Raw genomic sequence first — 15,451 nt, 5'->3', positions numbered from 1 at the left:
CTCAGAGAAGCGGCAGCCTTAGAGCTATATGGGGATAGGAGATCTAAGGGGTGAGCAGGAGCCTGTTAGGACTGCCAGGCCCCCATGTGATCTATGCCTGGGATGGCTCTGGATCTCCAAAGGTTGCAATTTATATTTTTAAAGGTGAACAAACCAAAATGGCAGGATCAATGGGGGAAACTCAGACCGGGGCTTGCCCTGAAGTTTACATCATGTCAGACACTTTAGCATGAATAACTGCAGCCGTAGGCTTTAAAAGTACTGCTCGGCTCTCTTACTCTTACTACAGATCAGACTATTCCAGTAATAAATGCTATAGGAAATTTCAAATGTCTTTGTGAACTATTTACCACCTTACAGCTTACAGAGAGCTCACTGCCCTCATGTTAGTCAATCAATAAACATTTGCCAAGCACCATGTGCCAGGTGGTGTTCTAGGCACAGGGGATATAAAATGCATAAAGCCAGGTCCCTGTCCCTAGGAAGATGGCATCCTCAGAGAGAGAAGGAAGCATGAGGAAGAAACTAGAGGGTCACACAGCAGGGTCTGGACAATGTTACCTGGCTCTCTGGAAGCCTTTACAGGCATTGAGTGACCATGATCCCATCAACCAAGGTAAGGAACAGGGTAGGGGATACCTGGGGTTGTGCAAGTAACAGGCTTAAGTCTGAGGGACTCCTAAGGTCTCTGGCTATGCAGATATGCAGTAGATGGTCCCAAACTGGGCCTGGAGCTCAGAAAATATCAGAGATGAATTCAGAGATGTGGTGTCATTCCCCCAGAAGAGAGAATGGAATCAATGGGTACAGATGATAGTTTCCACAGAGAAAGGACAGAACAAGAGGGCTTCGCATCGAACCCAAGGGAATGCCACCATATGGGGACAAAGGGAAAAAGAAGTCACTGAAGGAACACTAGAGCAATTGAGAACAAAATGAGAGAAACAGCTATGGAAGCCCAAAAAAGAAAGCTTCAAGAACAAAGGAGTATTACATGCTTCAGAAAGAGACCAGTCAGGTGAGGAGTGAGGAGGGGCTGATGTAGAGTGAGATTCTTGTTCACCAGAGTTTCTTGCGGGGACTTTTCTCTTCCTGTTCACTTACGTATTGTTCTAATTTCCTTTGACATTAATTGTCGCTTTTTTTTTTTTTTTTGGTAAAAGGTAGCCGTAAAATTTAAACATTTTTCTAGAAATATGACTTCAATTCCCTGGTGGAGATGTCATCATGAGCCAAACAGGCACACTGAATGGCTGACCAAGGCAAACTGAGGGACAAGAAGAACATACCAACACTAAGGACTTTCCTTCTGGAACCTCCACAGTCACAGCTATCTCTGGCTCTGAGATGTCAAACTCAACCTGATCTTCAGCAATCACTTGGTCCCTGCAGCCAAGTGTGTGGGGGCAAAAAGAGGCACGGAAGACACCTGGGGGCAGAGCAAGAGAGGAGTTCCTGTCACAGTAAGGCATGGACGAGCCGGGCAATCAGCCATGGCGCCTGCTCCCTGAAGCTCACCTGCCCACTGCCGCCCTCCGTCCACAAACACCTGTGTGGGAAATGTTGGGTGCGCTGACTGATAAAAATGGATGACAATGACATATCTGCCCAGGTGTGGTACAAGTCCTCTCAGGGTCATTTGGTTCTAAGTGGAAACAAAGAAAAAAAACTCTTCAAGTTGCAGAACTATGAATATTTAGAGGTTAAAAACCAAAACAACCTAGGTATTTACCCAAGTGAGGTGAAAACCTAGGATCACACAAAACGTTCACTCAAATGTTTACAGCAGCACTATTTGTAATCAGAAAGACTGGAAATAAACCAAATGACCCACAACTCAGAATGGATAAACCAGTGGTGGTACAACCATAAATGATACTGGATGGAGTGTAATTTGGTACAATGACTTTTGAAAATTGTCTGGCAGCTTTTACCAAAGTCAAACATATCACTGAACAGCTTCACTCTTAGGTACATATATGCACAATGTTTGCCAAGAGGCTGTGCACAAATGTTTCCTGCATTCAAGAACTACTTGTAATAACCCTGTAACAAAGAGTCAGACTCCATTTTGGATGTCTGACCCCTGACAGGTGTCAAGCCCCATCACTCATTTTTAATATTTTGTCCCACACCTGCACAAGCTCGTAAGAAAGCCCGGGTGCACATCCCTTGGCACGGGCAAGAAGTTCAAGGCACACTAATTCTATCCCATGGGAAAGGAGCCCTCACCTTGGATTCTTCCACCTTCCCGACACCCCAGCCCAACCACAGTGAACACCAGAGTCATGCCTCAACTTTTGCTCAAGCTTGAGTGTGAGCCCTGCTCTCCCCAGAAAACCTCACTATGTGAGTAATGAGGCTTTTCAAACCCTCAAAAAAAAAAAACAGAAACCAAAACAAAAAACACACAAGAAAAACAGCAATAATAAAAGATTATCTTCATCTTTCAGATGAGAATCATGACTTGAAGAAGGCAGGTAATTTGATAAACGTCATACTCTAATTGAAGAGCAAAGCCAGGCCTAGAAATCCTTTGTCATGATTTCAATTCATTTCCCCCTATGATTCTAGGTGGCCTTTCCCATACGGGATCTTATTAAATTTTATCTCCAAATCCTGTTATTTTTCTAACTTGATGCAATGTGAAATGACATGAGCCATCTTTAGGATTAAAAGGATATAATACCAGGACAAATGGTAAGTCCTACAATTTCATAATTTACAGTGAAAAAATATAGTCCCTTACTATATTTCATCTTCATGCTATAGGTTATTAATCAATAAATGTTGATTGAGAATTTCCTGCCCGAAAGGCATTTTGCTGGTATAGTTGGGGATGCAAACTATTTAAAAAAAAAAAATCTGTTAGCCAGAGTAGCGTTTGAAAGTGCTTGCATTCCAACTTGGGAAGACAAGTGATAAACTCAACAATATTAAATACCAGTAGCCCATGAAAATATGAAGTGTCACAAAATGGGCCATGAAAAATTGCCATATGACTGCATAGACAGAGATACAGAAAGAGAAGAGGACATCAGGATGGGGTGGTCATAGACAGGATTAGACAGATGTCTCATGTGAGGGATTCCCCAAAATTGAGAGTAGAGGTCCTCAAACTCTACAGACATGCAAATTCCTTGGAGAATTTATTAAAACACATACTCCTGGGCCCCACCTCCAGAGTTTCTAATTCAGTAGTCCTGGGGTGAGCTTGCAAACCTGAATTTCTACCAAGTACCCAAGTGATGCAGATGCTTCCGGTAAAGGCCACACTTTGAGAACCATGATTTCTAAACAACACACTCGAGAGGTGTCCCACCTGTGGCGCCTTCAAGGTGACTCCAGTAACATCAGCAGAAGGTGAAGGATCTTGGGGCAGGAGAAGGGAAGACTCACCACTTGGGACATCCAAAATTAATGCTGTTGGAGGAGTTTTGAGAACCAAGGAGACACAAGAAGCACTGAAAAAAAAATATTAAAAAAACAACCAAAAATGGAACTGTCCATTGGTGAGGAGGTAGACTGTGAGCATAAGACTGTGTGACATCAAAAGGATCCAGTCTTGGAAGAACCACAGGACTGTGGATATCTTTGGACAGAGACACTCGGTGTAGTCAGTTAGCCAAGTGTATTCCAGGAGCCTGCTTGATACAGTAAGCTAAAACAGAAATAAAATCTTAATTTTGAAAAATAGTAACCAGATAGAAAGAAACTTAACAAAACTTTCCTTTCTAGAACTAAAATTCATGTTAAATGGAGCGATGCAATGAAACATTATTATTCACCTCTAAACATACATGTTGACATAAAATTATATAAAAACAAACAGGACAAATGCACATCATTTCTTTCAGGCACAGCTAGATTTCCCTGTCTTGGTGGTTGCTGTAGCCCTAACGATATGCTAAGATTTCATGACTGTGTCTGTAAGTTATTTCTGAATCTACAACAAAACAACCCTCCCCAAACCCCGATAATCACTGGTTAGCTAATTCTCACAACATAGTGAGGTGGGTCATTATTTTCATGATTTAAAAATTTTTTTTAAATTTATTCATTTATTTTTGAGAGAGACAGAGACAGTGTGAGTGAGGGAGAATCAGAGGGAGAGAGGGAGAGAGGGAGAGAGAGAATCCCAAGTAGGCTCTGCATCATCAGCATAGAGCCCAATGCGGGGCTCAAACTCACGAAATCAAGAGATCGTGATCTGAGCCGAAACCAAGAGTCAGATGCCTGACTGACTGAGCCACCCGGGTGCCCCCATGATTTTTTTTTTTTAATGAAGAGCTTCAGACACAGACATTAAAGGGTGAGAACAAAGTGAGCCTTTGGGAGGGCACAGAACACAAGTCAGTAAGTACCGTTGAGGGAAAAGCTTAACCATTTCCCTCAGTTGCTACTCTGTCAGCTTTCTAAGACTATGAAATTCTGGGAAGACTACCAGGGGAAATGAGTTAGCTCATTTTTTCTTTTAGGCGATCACCAGCCTTTAGCACCTTGGCCTGTGATCACTTCTGAAGGGAAGCATAAAGTCACAGCTTTTCAAGTCCTACAGTACCACTCAGAGCACCAACAAGGGAGAAAGGAAGGGAACTCATTACCTTTGATTAACATATTGCCCGTAACTGGCAATGCACTTGACTTGAGGTCTCAAATATTCAACTGAGAATTCTTCAATGGGTATGATACAAATTTGATGCTGTTGAGCAAATACAATGCAAAAAGGTACGTCATGGTTATTAGCAAACCAATGGTATGGTCAAACATACTCTTAAAAAAGCTGTTAAGTACAGAAATCATCATTGTTAAAGTAGTAAACATTGCAGAATGGCACTCCCTATGACATTGTTATGTACAACAAACCCTCTTTCCTAGTATACAGGATCACTGCCTAAATGCTCTTGGAATAGTCACATGAATAAATGAAATCATGAAAGTTCAAGAACAACTCTTTGTCAGTGACTTTTGGTGCCTGTTTCTCTCTCCTGCCCTGGGTTGATGCTGGCTCTTCAGATGCCTTGGCAGGGAGAAGGGGAATGTGGGAGGCAACAAGGGAGGCTGCCATTCAAGCCTGTTGTCTCCAGCTCCTGCTACAAATAATCTTTCTTGGGGTGCTTGGGTGGTTCAGTTGGTTAAGCATCCAACCCTTGATTTCAGCTCAGGTCATGATGTCACGGTTTGTGAGTTCGAGCTGTGCATCAGACTGTGCTGACAGCACGGAGTCCGCTTGGGTCCTCTCTCTCTCTCCCTCTCACTCTGCTCCTCCCCTCTTGTGCTCTCTGTCAAAAATAAATTAACATTAAAATAAACATTTAAAAAAAACAAAAAACAGGGGCGCCTGGGTGTCTCAGTCAAACGTCCGACTTTGGCTCAGGTCATGATCTCACGGTTCATGAGTTCGAGTCCCATGTCGGGCTCTGTGCCGACAGCTCAGAGCCTACAGCCTGCTTCAGGATCTTTATCTCCCTCCCTCTCTCTTTGCTCCTCCCCTGCTTGTACTCTGTCTCTCCCTCTGTCTCCAAAATAAATAAAAATGTAAAAACAAACTTGATGTTTAAAAAAATGAAAAATAAAAAACAAAAACAAGAAAACCCCACAAACAATCTTTCTTAATAGAGGAGGACTCAAATCTCAGGCACATTTGGGCTTCACTGAAGGAACTGTCTCCAGAGCTAGTTTTTTACTTATCAATACATTTTATTTTAATCAAAACTGTATTACCAGCTTGATCACAAACCTATTCAATAAAAATTTTTATTGAACACCTACTACATGCCAGGCACTGAGACTAGGGGATCCTACAAGACCAAGGTGGATAATACCCCTGCCCTCACATAGCTTAAATTGTAGTTAGACATCTGAATGATATTTGACTCTGAATGACATTTGACTATGTCAAAAAGGACAAACTTATGCTTACTAGATAAAGATTCAGTCCCATTATAATTTCCAAAGATGAGGAGGTTAAGATTAGCTTGGATTGTTATGTTTATAAAAAGAGTCACAATTTTAAAAAGAAAGTCTTAAGTCATTACATAATTCATGTAATAACTTTTAACAACTCAATGCAAGATAATTTTTCAGAGAAGGCTCTAAGTTTTTAATACTGTCAAGCACAAATATTTAAAACATATCAGAACAGGCTGGCCTGGCATTTCCCAGAATGTGATACATGCTTAATATTAGCAATGACAGGAAGTTGCTTCATACTTAGTTACTCTTCTGTTCCCTGAGACATTTATTATAAATCTAGCCACCCCTCCCTAGCCCAGATCCCACTGCCTGTGTTTATCATAATTCTCAATATTTAAGTCGTGCTATTAAAAGGAAGGCATGAAGGGTATTTAATCTGCCAAACTTGGAATTTTAACTCTTAACGATATATATCTAACTAACTGAATACTACACTTTTTAAGATAGAGTAACAATAGTCTGGAAAAGAAATACCAGGTGATTGCAATCTTGAAAATTCTTAAGGAATTTGCCAAGAAGCTAATAGACATAATAAAATGGAAAAATGGGAAAGAAAATAAGCAGTAACTAGTGCATTTCTATATACCAGCATGATAATAAACTGGGACCTATTAAGAACAAAAGATACTTCGTTCATAATAGTAACAATGGATAAACATTAATAAAATAGAGTTTTGTGACATAAGTTCAAATGTGATGACCAAACTTTACTGAGTGCTATAAAAAGGCTCAAATAAAGGAAGAGGCAAGACAGAGTTCTAGGTGGGAAGGAAAAACATCATTAAGTTGGCAATTCTTCACAGGTTCATTTTAGAGATGTAATACAAAGACCGCCAACATTTTTAATAAGTTTTAAAATATAGATATAACAACAAAATGCTTCTAAAACTCAAAGGGCAAAACAGAAGCATACCAGAAGGAATCGGGCCCCACGCACTTTGAGCTGAATGTCTGCATCTGCTAACAGTTCATAGACAGCGATGCGACTCCTGCCATCAGTCACAACACTCCGGCAGAGGATGCTGCAAGAGGAAAAAGTTTTCTTAGCCTGACTTCTCTGGTCTCCCTGACTTTGTGCCTCCCTGTGGAATAGCTGACTGCTCTTCAGCTTCTCCTGTTTATAACCAGGTTGCTGATGGCAAATTTTCCTACACAACGAGTTTAAGAGGGATGTATGCAGTCCACCAGCAATATAAGAGAAAGAACCTTCCGGCTGTGGTCTGAGCTGCACATCTCAGGGCAGCTTTTCCAAACCAGCTTTATGTAATACTCGGTCTAGTCATCGGGAGAAAAAGTCCCAGGGTCAATAACGTCTGATCTCCTAGACACAACTTATGAGAAATTTATCAGTATTGTTGGTACCATTGGTGACTGAAGATGCCTACTGGCCTCCCAGCGATGATTCCACACCATGTCAGCACTAGGGCTGGCCTTTCTCCAGCCATGAGAAACCAGAGCTTGCCTTTGCAAGCTCAGTCTGCCCTCCGCATCTTTCCTTCCTCATTGTACCAGCTACGCTCCTTACCTCCACGCCATCAGGTGAAATACGGAGTTCAGGAACATTTCAAAGGTCATGGTTTGGAACCAAAGAACACACTCTAAGGGCACAACCCCTAAAGGAAGTATTTTCGGAGAAATGTTTCTGACTTCATATTCTGTAGCGACTTTTCTGTCTGTAAATACAATTTGGAAACTAGAGACAAACTATTATCTATCTCTGAGAAGAAATGACTGAGAGATGTTTGAAAAGATTGGTTCAACGACTTTCTGGTAAAGATTAAAATGAGATAGTATATACAGAGCCATGGTTAGAAACTCAATGAATAGTTGTGTTGTTTTCTCTTTTGTGCATGTGTACATGTATGAAATTAAAGTGCATTCCTTTTGGATTCAATCATAATCCTAGGAGTTAAATATATTAAGTGATTCATTTAGACTTAGTTTTATCCATATCCTTTATAGACAAACGGTAATAACAGGATTGATTTCATCATGAGTGATCACCTCTCTTACAGAAGGCAGATCATATTTATCACAACACTGTTCTGAAAAGTGGTATTTTAATTAGCACCGCGACTTTTCTGTTGGGATATTTTTTAAAATAACACCATTAGAACTCACTCGAGAATGTTGGGAAAGGTTCAACCCTCAGCAGGAAAAGCTGCCGTGTCGAAAGGGCCTGTCATGTGAAATAGGCTTTTATGGGTCAAATATTTTCCAATTGCACCATATTTTTGGACTCCAGTACTAATAGCCTGTTCATTTTCACTTAGTCACATGACAGCCAAAGTAGAGAAGAAGGAAATATTTTAGAGGAGTTGAAATAATACCACGAGACTTTCCTGGAAATGGTTAAATACATTAGAAGGAAGTCCTAGTCTAATACAATACTGTCTTGGGATTCTAATGTCCCTGGTGAAGAACCTGGGGTTGTCATGTCCAGAGCCAAAATGATCTGCGGAATACCGCACAGTTGTCCTCCCCAAATGCCATCCAGACAGAGGTCATGAAACCAAGCTCGTGGCTTATGGAACCCTGGAAGGGTGACCATTCTTTCCTGAGCTTTGAAAACACTTCTCTGCTTGGCACAGATGTTCTCAGCCTCTTCTGAGACGGTTCAGAGAGCCACCAGGGACATCAGCAGTGTTTCCTACTGGGCTCTCAGCCATCACCACCTTGTATCCTGTGGAGCAGGGATCAAGCAATATGATCTGGAAAGCTGAGTCAGAGAGCTGAACCAGAGGGTGGACTTGGAGGAACAGGGTACAGAGGAGCCCTGCCCCAGCCCTGTGGCCAACAGTCTCCAGGACTCAGGTGGTGAGGTGACCCACCCACCTAGGAGTGTACATTCCAGTGGTTGCTGATGTCATCCACAGATTAAGGTTTTCAGATAATGATAGAACATTCTGGAGAACTTTTTTGCCCCATCTGGTACTCCTACTAAAAATCCAAATGCAATTATGTCCTTTGTTTTTTTGTGGGGTTTTTTTTGTTTGTTTTTATTTTTTTTTGTTTTTGTGTTATCATCACCCCAGAGAAAAGGGCTGATGAGATTTTTTAAATGATTTTTAAAAGAAGCCCTAACAGCTGCTTTTTTAGGGTTGCTGAGAGCATGATGTTAATTCAATAACCATTTCATCAAGTCTCATAAAAGTTTCCATTCTGAGCTCCTAAAAGTAACTCTTTTCATAAGTTCTTTTATTTGCAAAACAGGGAAAATGTCCAACTACTTCAGGTCATTTGAAGTTTGACAAAAAGCCACAGGCAAGTAGTGGTAATAAAATGTCCAAGGCCTTGGCCAAGAACTGGGTGGGTTCATTGCAGTTTGCCACCTGCTGTCTGAAGAGACTGACTTCCGTGCCATTATTATACAATTAATTTCATGTTGGAAACACTCCTTGAGCTGATTCTTTAATTAAAGCATATTCTGAACATTTGCATATATCTTGAAATATTATACAAAAAACTTTTAATAAATCTTTGCCAAGGTTCTTGGAAGACAGTAACTTAAACAGGGTGAATTTTAAAATCTTTGGCTGGGGCACCTGGGTGGCTTAGTCAGTTAAGCATCGGACTTTGGCTCAGGTCACAATCTCAGTTTGTGAGTTTGAGCCCCGCATCTGGCTCTGTGCTGGCAGTGGGGAGCCCACTTTGGACCCTCTGTCCCCCCTCTCTCTGCCCCTCCCCAGCTTGCAAACTCTTTCTCTCAAAAATGAATAAGCATTAAAAAAAATAAAATCTTTGGTTATTTTTCACCTGATGATCCTCAAACATCAATTATTCCCACTTTCTGAAGGGCATGTTGGGAAGGCGGTTGTGACAGAGACAGAGTCTTTTCTCCTATTCCACGCACCCAGGTGCTCTACACAGCATGTGAAGTGAGAACACTGACTTCACTGCACCACACAGGGGTGACAGAGAATAAAATAAAAAGGTCGTGCTGCTTCCTGGGAATCTGAGCGAAAGGAGTGAGTAGAATGCACAGTTTTTCAAGAAAATGCAACATTTTCAAGAGGATGCCCACAGAGAAGTCTCCCAGTACTCACACTGGGGGTGACGCCAGACAGCACGGTCACCTGCTTGTTTTCAAGATCAGCCTCAAAAAGGAAACAACATCCCAATCCAGATAAAAACCAAAGTTCCCAAAGCTGACCTCCTGATCGTTCAGGAACAAAGGGATCCCCCAGGGCAGGACTGATTACCTGTACATGCAGCTGTAGATGTTCACCTGGCCTCTCGGGACTGACCCAGGGCTCTGCATGTGCACAGCAACCACAGACAGCTGGTCTGCTCCCGTGGAATACTCCACCACCACCACGTAGTGGCCGACCTGGGGAACTCGCAGCCGCAGCTGTATCTCCACCTGTCAGAGAGCCCGAGCAGGTGGATGTGAAATGTACCGGATGAGTTTACATGGGCAATAGTGAAGGCAAGGCTGAGCAGACATCTGGGAACAGTGTACATCATCACAGTAAGAAACGCGGTCCTATGGGTAGGAATGCCAGATAAAATACAGGATGGGGGCGCCGGGGTGGCTCACTCGGTTAAGCTTCCAACTTGGGCTCGTGGTTGGTGAGTTCGAGCCCTGCATCAGACTCTCTGCTGTCAGCACAGAGCCCACTTCGGATCCTCTTCCCCACCCCCACCCCCAACCTCTCTCTGCCCCTCCCCTGCTCACACTCCCTCTCTCAAAAATAAATAAATAAACTTTAAAAAATGCAGGATGAACCATTAAGTATGAAATTCAGATAAACAACACATAACTGTGGTTTATCTGTAATTCAAACTTAATGGTGCATTGGTATTTTTTTCTAAATCTGGCAACCTTACTTATAGGGGCTTCTACTCCTATTACCCATATATTTGCCTTGTTTCTCAAGGCAAAAGACGCTCTACAACTTGAGGTAAAAAGCAATCTCCAATGGGTGAGAAGAGGACAGAGGTATGCCTTGAGGCTCTTTTGCTGTTTTTCAATTTAAAGAGTGAACTTTCGATTATATGGATGCAGATAACGTGACGTGATATCTGCAGCCCACTCCTGGGATAAAAACTAGTAATAGTTTGGTTTTCATGCTTCCAAACCGTTTTCCACATCTGAAAATGCACACATATGTACCTTTTTTTTTTTAAAGAAAAACTGTGCTCATAGTAGGAATCATGGATGTTTTTATACCATGACAGCAGAGCTGAGTAGCTCCAACAGAGTCCATATGGCTCACAAAGCTGAAAATATTTACTATCTGGCCTTGTACCAAAAACAAGCAAACAAAAAACCAAACCAAAACCAAACCAGAAAACAACCCACCCCCACCATCCCCTATGGGTTAGGAGCTTGGAGCATGGAACCATACTGCCTCCAGCTGTGTGACTTTGAGCAAGTTACTTAATGTCTGTATGCTTCGGTATCTTCCTGTGTACAAATGAGGATAGCAAGAGTACCCACCTCTTAAAATTATCATGAGGATTAAATGAATGAATATATGAAGGACTCTTAGAAGGGTATTTGGCATGTCATAAGTACTCTGTAAAATATTGATGATCATAACTGTGATTATTGCCTTTTGCCATGTCTTGTTTTTTTTTACTCAACAAGATTTTCTCTGTCTGTAGCAGTACATACAGATAAACTTCATTTTCCTAACGGCCTCCCACCTTTCCACAGTGTGAGTGTAAATTAATTTATTTAGCTAATCCCCTATTGATGGCAACACTTACATTGTCTCTAATTTTCCCTATTAGCATAGAATGTTACATGATCACGTGTATGTATGTGTGTGTGTGTGTGTGTGTGTGTGTGTGTGTAGATAGGCAAATATCCTTATGCTGGTATTTCTGTAAGATTCCTAGAAGTAGAATTGCTGGGTCAAAGTATACGTGCATATTGAATGTCTGAGCCAAAATAGGAACTACATTCCACAGCAGTTTAACCCACTTGAGTCTGTAATCTCAGGCCCAGCCAAGCTTTACCATACTTAATTAAAATCCTCCCTACCCCTCCCCCCCTCTTCAGGATATTCACATTTACTGTTCTCTCTGCACAGCCCTGAACCACACAACTAATACTTTCCCCGGTGATTTTTCTATCACTTATATAATAGAAAGACTTACTTCAGAGGAAAAAAAAAAAGTGGATTATCCACACCACTTTTCCACTCTGTTCTGGAGTGAAATATGGGTCTGTGTGGGAAGGTTATTAGCAGCATTTCTCCCTGGGGCATCTCCAAACAAGGGTCTGTCTGTCTTCACGCCACCATAAAACACACACAAGCCAATAGTGTATATTCACTTTTCTCTCAGAAGTTATTACTGGCTGCCAGTTCTATCACAGCACTCTATTATAAGTTTCTATTGTTCTTTCCACTCTGAGTCCTAGTCATTGATTTTTTGGAAGATGTGTGGGAAGGCTTCTGAATTCATCTAAGGGTAAAAGTAGGTTTTGAGAAACTCAGATAAACGATAAATGATGGCAAATAGAAACTTTACTATTTGCTATTTGTTATCTGTTATTTATCTTAGTAAAAGGGAACTTAAATAGAACCAGTGTCAAACTGGAAGGATCTTTCTGGTTTTATGGCATAGAACTGCCCTCACCTGGTTATGAGTGTTTCAAGATAAAGACATAAAAGGCAGGCATGTCAAATCTGGTACTTACACAAAGCTAAGAGGGGTGATTAACATGTCTGGTGTCAAAATGAGGTTTCAAAATGACTTGGTCAATCTATACTTATTAAACACCTCCTCTATGCCAGCTCACCTGATGGGCATACAATGGGAAACAAGACATATCTGGTCTCTGCCCTCAGACAGACTTTAATCAAATAATTAGACAATTAGACAAACACAGTGTGAAATTACACATATGACAAATACTCTGCATAGGTTCTTAGAGGACAGCCTGAGCCAGTCAGGGAGACTGAAGGGGAAGACTTCCTGAAGAAGCAACAACTTGGCTGAGTGCTAGAGGACAAGGAACAGACAGCCAGGACCCAGGGGGAGGGAGGAGCATTCAGGTACAGGGAACATCCTGCAGTAGGAGGCTACCCTATGACACACAGGCTGTAGGGTAACAAATAATGTTAAGTCCAAGAGACTGAAGGCAGGCCACAGTGACAAGGAACAGAGAGCAAGAGGAGGCATTGGGAGGAAGGAGGGGTAGCCTTAGAGGCCATTAAAATCTTTTGTCTCTATCCTAAAGCAGTAAGCTGTTATCGTAATGTTCCAATTGTGTATGGGTGAGGATGGGGCGAGAGTGCCTGTGATGATCAGATATTATATTTCTATCAACATGAGTATGCTATCATATGGAGTCTGGACTGGGAGATGCAATGGGCAAGAGCTGGTGTGAGTGAGCTAATCAGGAGGTTACTGCAGAGATCCTCATGAAAGATGATGATCAAATATTGGGCAAGGAAGATACACGAAGAGAAGTAGAGACATTTAAGAAAAGACATTAAGATTCAGGGATGGGTTGTCTTTGGAAAGGGAGGGAATGGAAGAAATCATGGATGACCCTAAGAATTCTGATTTATAAAATTAGATGGATGGTGGTACCATTTACTTAGGTAGTAAAATGTAATTTGAGATCCCTTCGAGACACCTAAGAGGTAATGTCAGGAAGGAAGTTGGCAATGCTGTTCTGCACATAAAAGGACAGGTATGACTGAACATACCACTTTGGGAGTTATCTGTGTCGAGTTGGCATCTAACACAATAGGCTTGGAGGAGGCTGCTTAGGGAGAGAATATAAAGTAAAAAGACAAAGGCTAAAACTGAACCTCAACAAATTCTAACACTTAATGGCTAGACAGAGGTTGAACCTGTAAATGATATTCTAAGGAAGCAGCCGGAGAGGTAGGAAGAGATCCAGACCACTCTTAAATTATGAAAAATAAGGTAAGAGAGTGTTTTAACTTGGAAGGGATATTGAACAAGTATTGAAAGCTGCTGAGAAGTTAAACAGATGAACACATGAGGAATGAAAATCATCACTGGATTTACTGACAAGATGATTGGAAACTGAGAGAGAGAGAGAGGGAGAGAGAGAGAGGGAGAAGAAGAAGGAAGGAAGGAAGGAAGGAAGGAAGGAAGGAAGGAAGGAAAGAAAGAAAAAGGTAATGGAGTAGGAGAGATGAAAGCCAGACTGCTGTGGGTAGAGATGTGAATGGAAGTGAAAGAATCGGGAACAGTGTAGAATTGTCGAATTCTTTGGAGAAGTTTGGTTGTGAAGGAGGCAAGAGGTATAGCTGAGGGACTGTGGGAAGGGAAAGGAGGGTTTTAATAAAAAGGGGACAGAACTTAGCATGTTTAAAATATGAGGGTGACTCCCAGTTCAGACGGCACAGTGAATTGACATTTTCTGCACCCCTTCCACTCCAAGAGATAGCAACTATAGATAAAATGTTTTAAAAGGAAAACAAAAAGACGTGTTTTAGATTTAAAAACTGATGGACCATAAGTAAAAGAAAAACTCGAAATGCACTGGGGCTGAAGTCAGGGGCCTGCTGTCCTCAAGGTCTGGAAGCACCCTGTCTTGGTCAGCAGTTCAGCTCTTGCGGAATAAAGAAAACTAAAGACGCCTCAATGAGACAGTGGTCAGATCCAGGCTCATTTTTTTTTAAGACAAAGAGGAATGTTCCCTCAAATCATGAAAAGCTGAAAAAGTTGCTGACAATCTGCCAGTTGGGTTTCAGCTTTGCAAGAAGCTATAGAATTTGGGAATCAAATATCAAAGATACAGCCTCATAACCAAGAACTGATTTAAGCCACCTACGTACTCAGTGTCTGAATCTGTGCCATCCCCAGTATCACAGCGATAGAAGTGGCATATTTAATGCTTGCCTCTGAGCTAAGGGTCCAGAGGACTGGTGAGACATTGCAAAACTACTAGGCTGAGATGGCTAGCGAGAAAAAGGGAGATGATAAAAAGCTTCCATTCAAAATAAGCCAATAAGCCTGCAAACAAAATAAGTCTCCAAAACACATAAAGAAATCTAATGTTAGAAACATGCAACAATATCATCAATCAGAAGATGAATTTACTTCAGATAAGATGAATTTTATCAGAGAGTCTGACAAAGACTTTAAAATGAATACACTGGTCCCTAATCTGAAATCTTCAAACGTGGAAAAGGAATATTTTTTGGATCTTGTTTGGATGCAAAACCTAATCTCACCTAACCAATCATCACTTGGTGGCAAAATGTGACTTGAACTAAGTCCACGTATACAGTCTTAATGTATTTCTCTTGAAGTGCCTATTCAAGCTTTTTGTTGGAGAAATATCAACCTGTTCGATTATAGGGTGTTGGCCAGGACCCCAATGGAGATGATGATGATGATGATGATGATGATGATGATGATGATGTGTGTGTGCAGAATCTCTAAAATTCTGAATTCTGGGGTGCCTGGGTGGCTCAGTCAGTTAAGCGTACGGCTCTTGGGTTTGGCTCAGGTCATCATCTCACAGTTCGTGAGT

At 41.5% G+C, this 15,451-nt stretch overlaps 1 protein-coding gene across 1 annotated transcript in view; it reads right to left on the bottom strand.

Moving 5' to 3' along the window:
* The window catches only part of LAMA3 (laminin subunit alpha 3), a 267,946-nt gene that overhangs the window by 109,011 nt on the left and 143,484 nt on the right, over positions 1 to 15,451 (bottom strand). Inside the window, 6 exon segments of the mRNA XM_043558464.1 lie at positions 1,290 to 1,429; positions 1,519 to 1,645; positions 3,323 to 3,464; positions 4,605 to 4,702; positions 6,890 to 6,998; positions 10,179 to 10,339. Coding sequence (XP_043414399.1) covers positions 1,290 to 1,429; positions 1,519 to 1,645; positions 3,323 to 3,464; positions 4,605 to 4,702; positions 6,890 to 6,998; positions 10,179 to 10,339 — 777 coding nt within the window.

Source organism: Prionailurus bengalensis, chromosome D3, assembly GCF_016509475.1.
Source record: "Prionailurus bengalensis isolate Pbe53 chromosome D3, Fcat_Pben_1.1_paternal_pri, whole genome shotgun sequence".
NCBI classification, from domain to species: domain Eukaryota; kingdom Metazoa; phylum Chordata; class Mammalia; order Carnivora; family Felidae; genus Prionailurus; species Prionailurus bengalensis.
The sequence above is the reverse complement of the archived record's forward strand: the minus strand, read 5'-3'. Positions and strand labels throughout refer to the sequence as shown.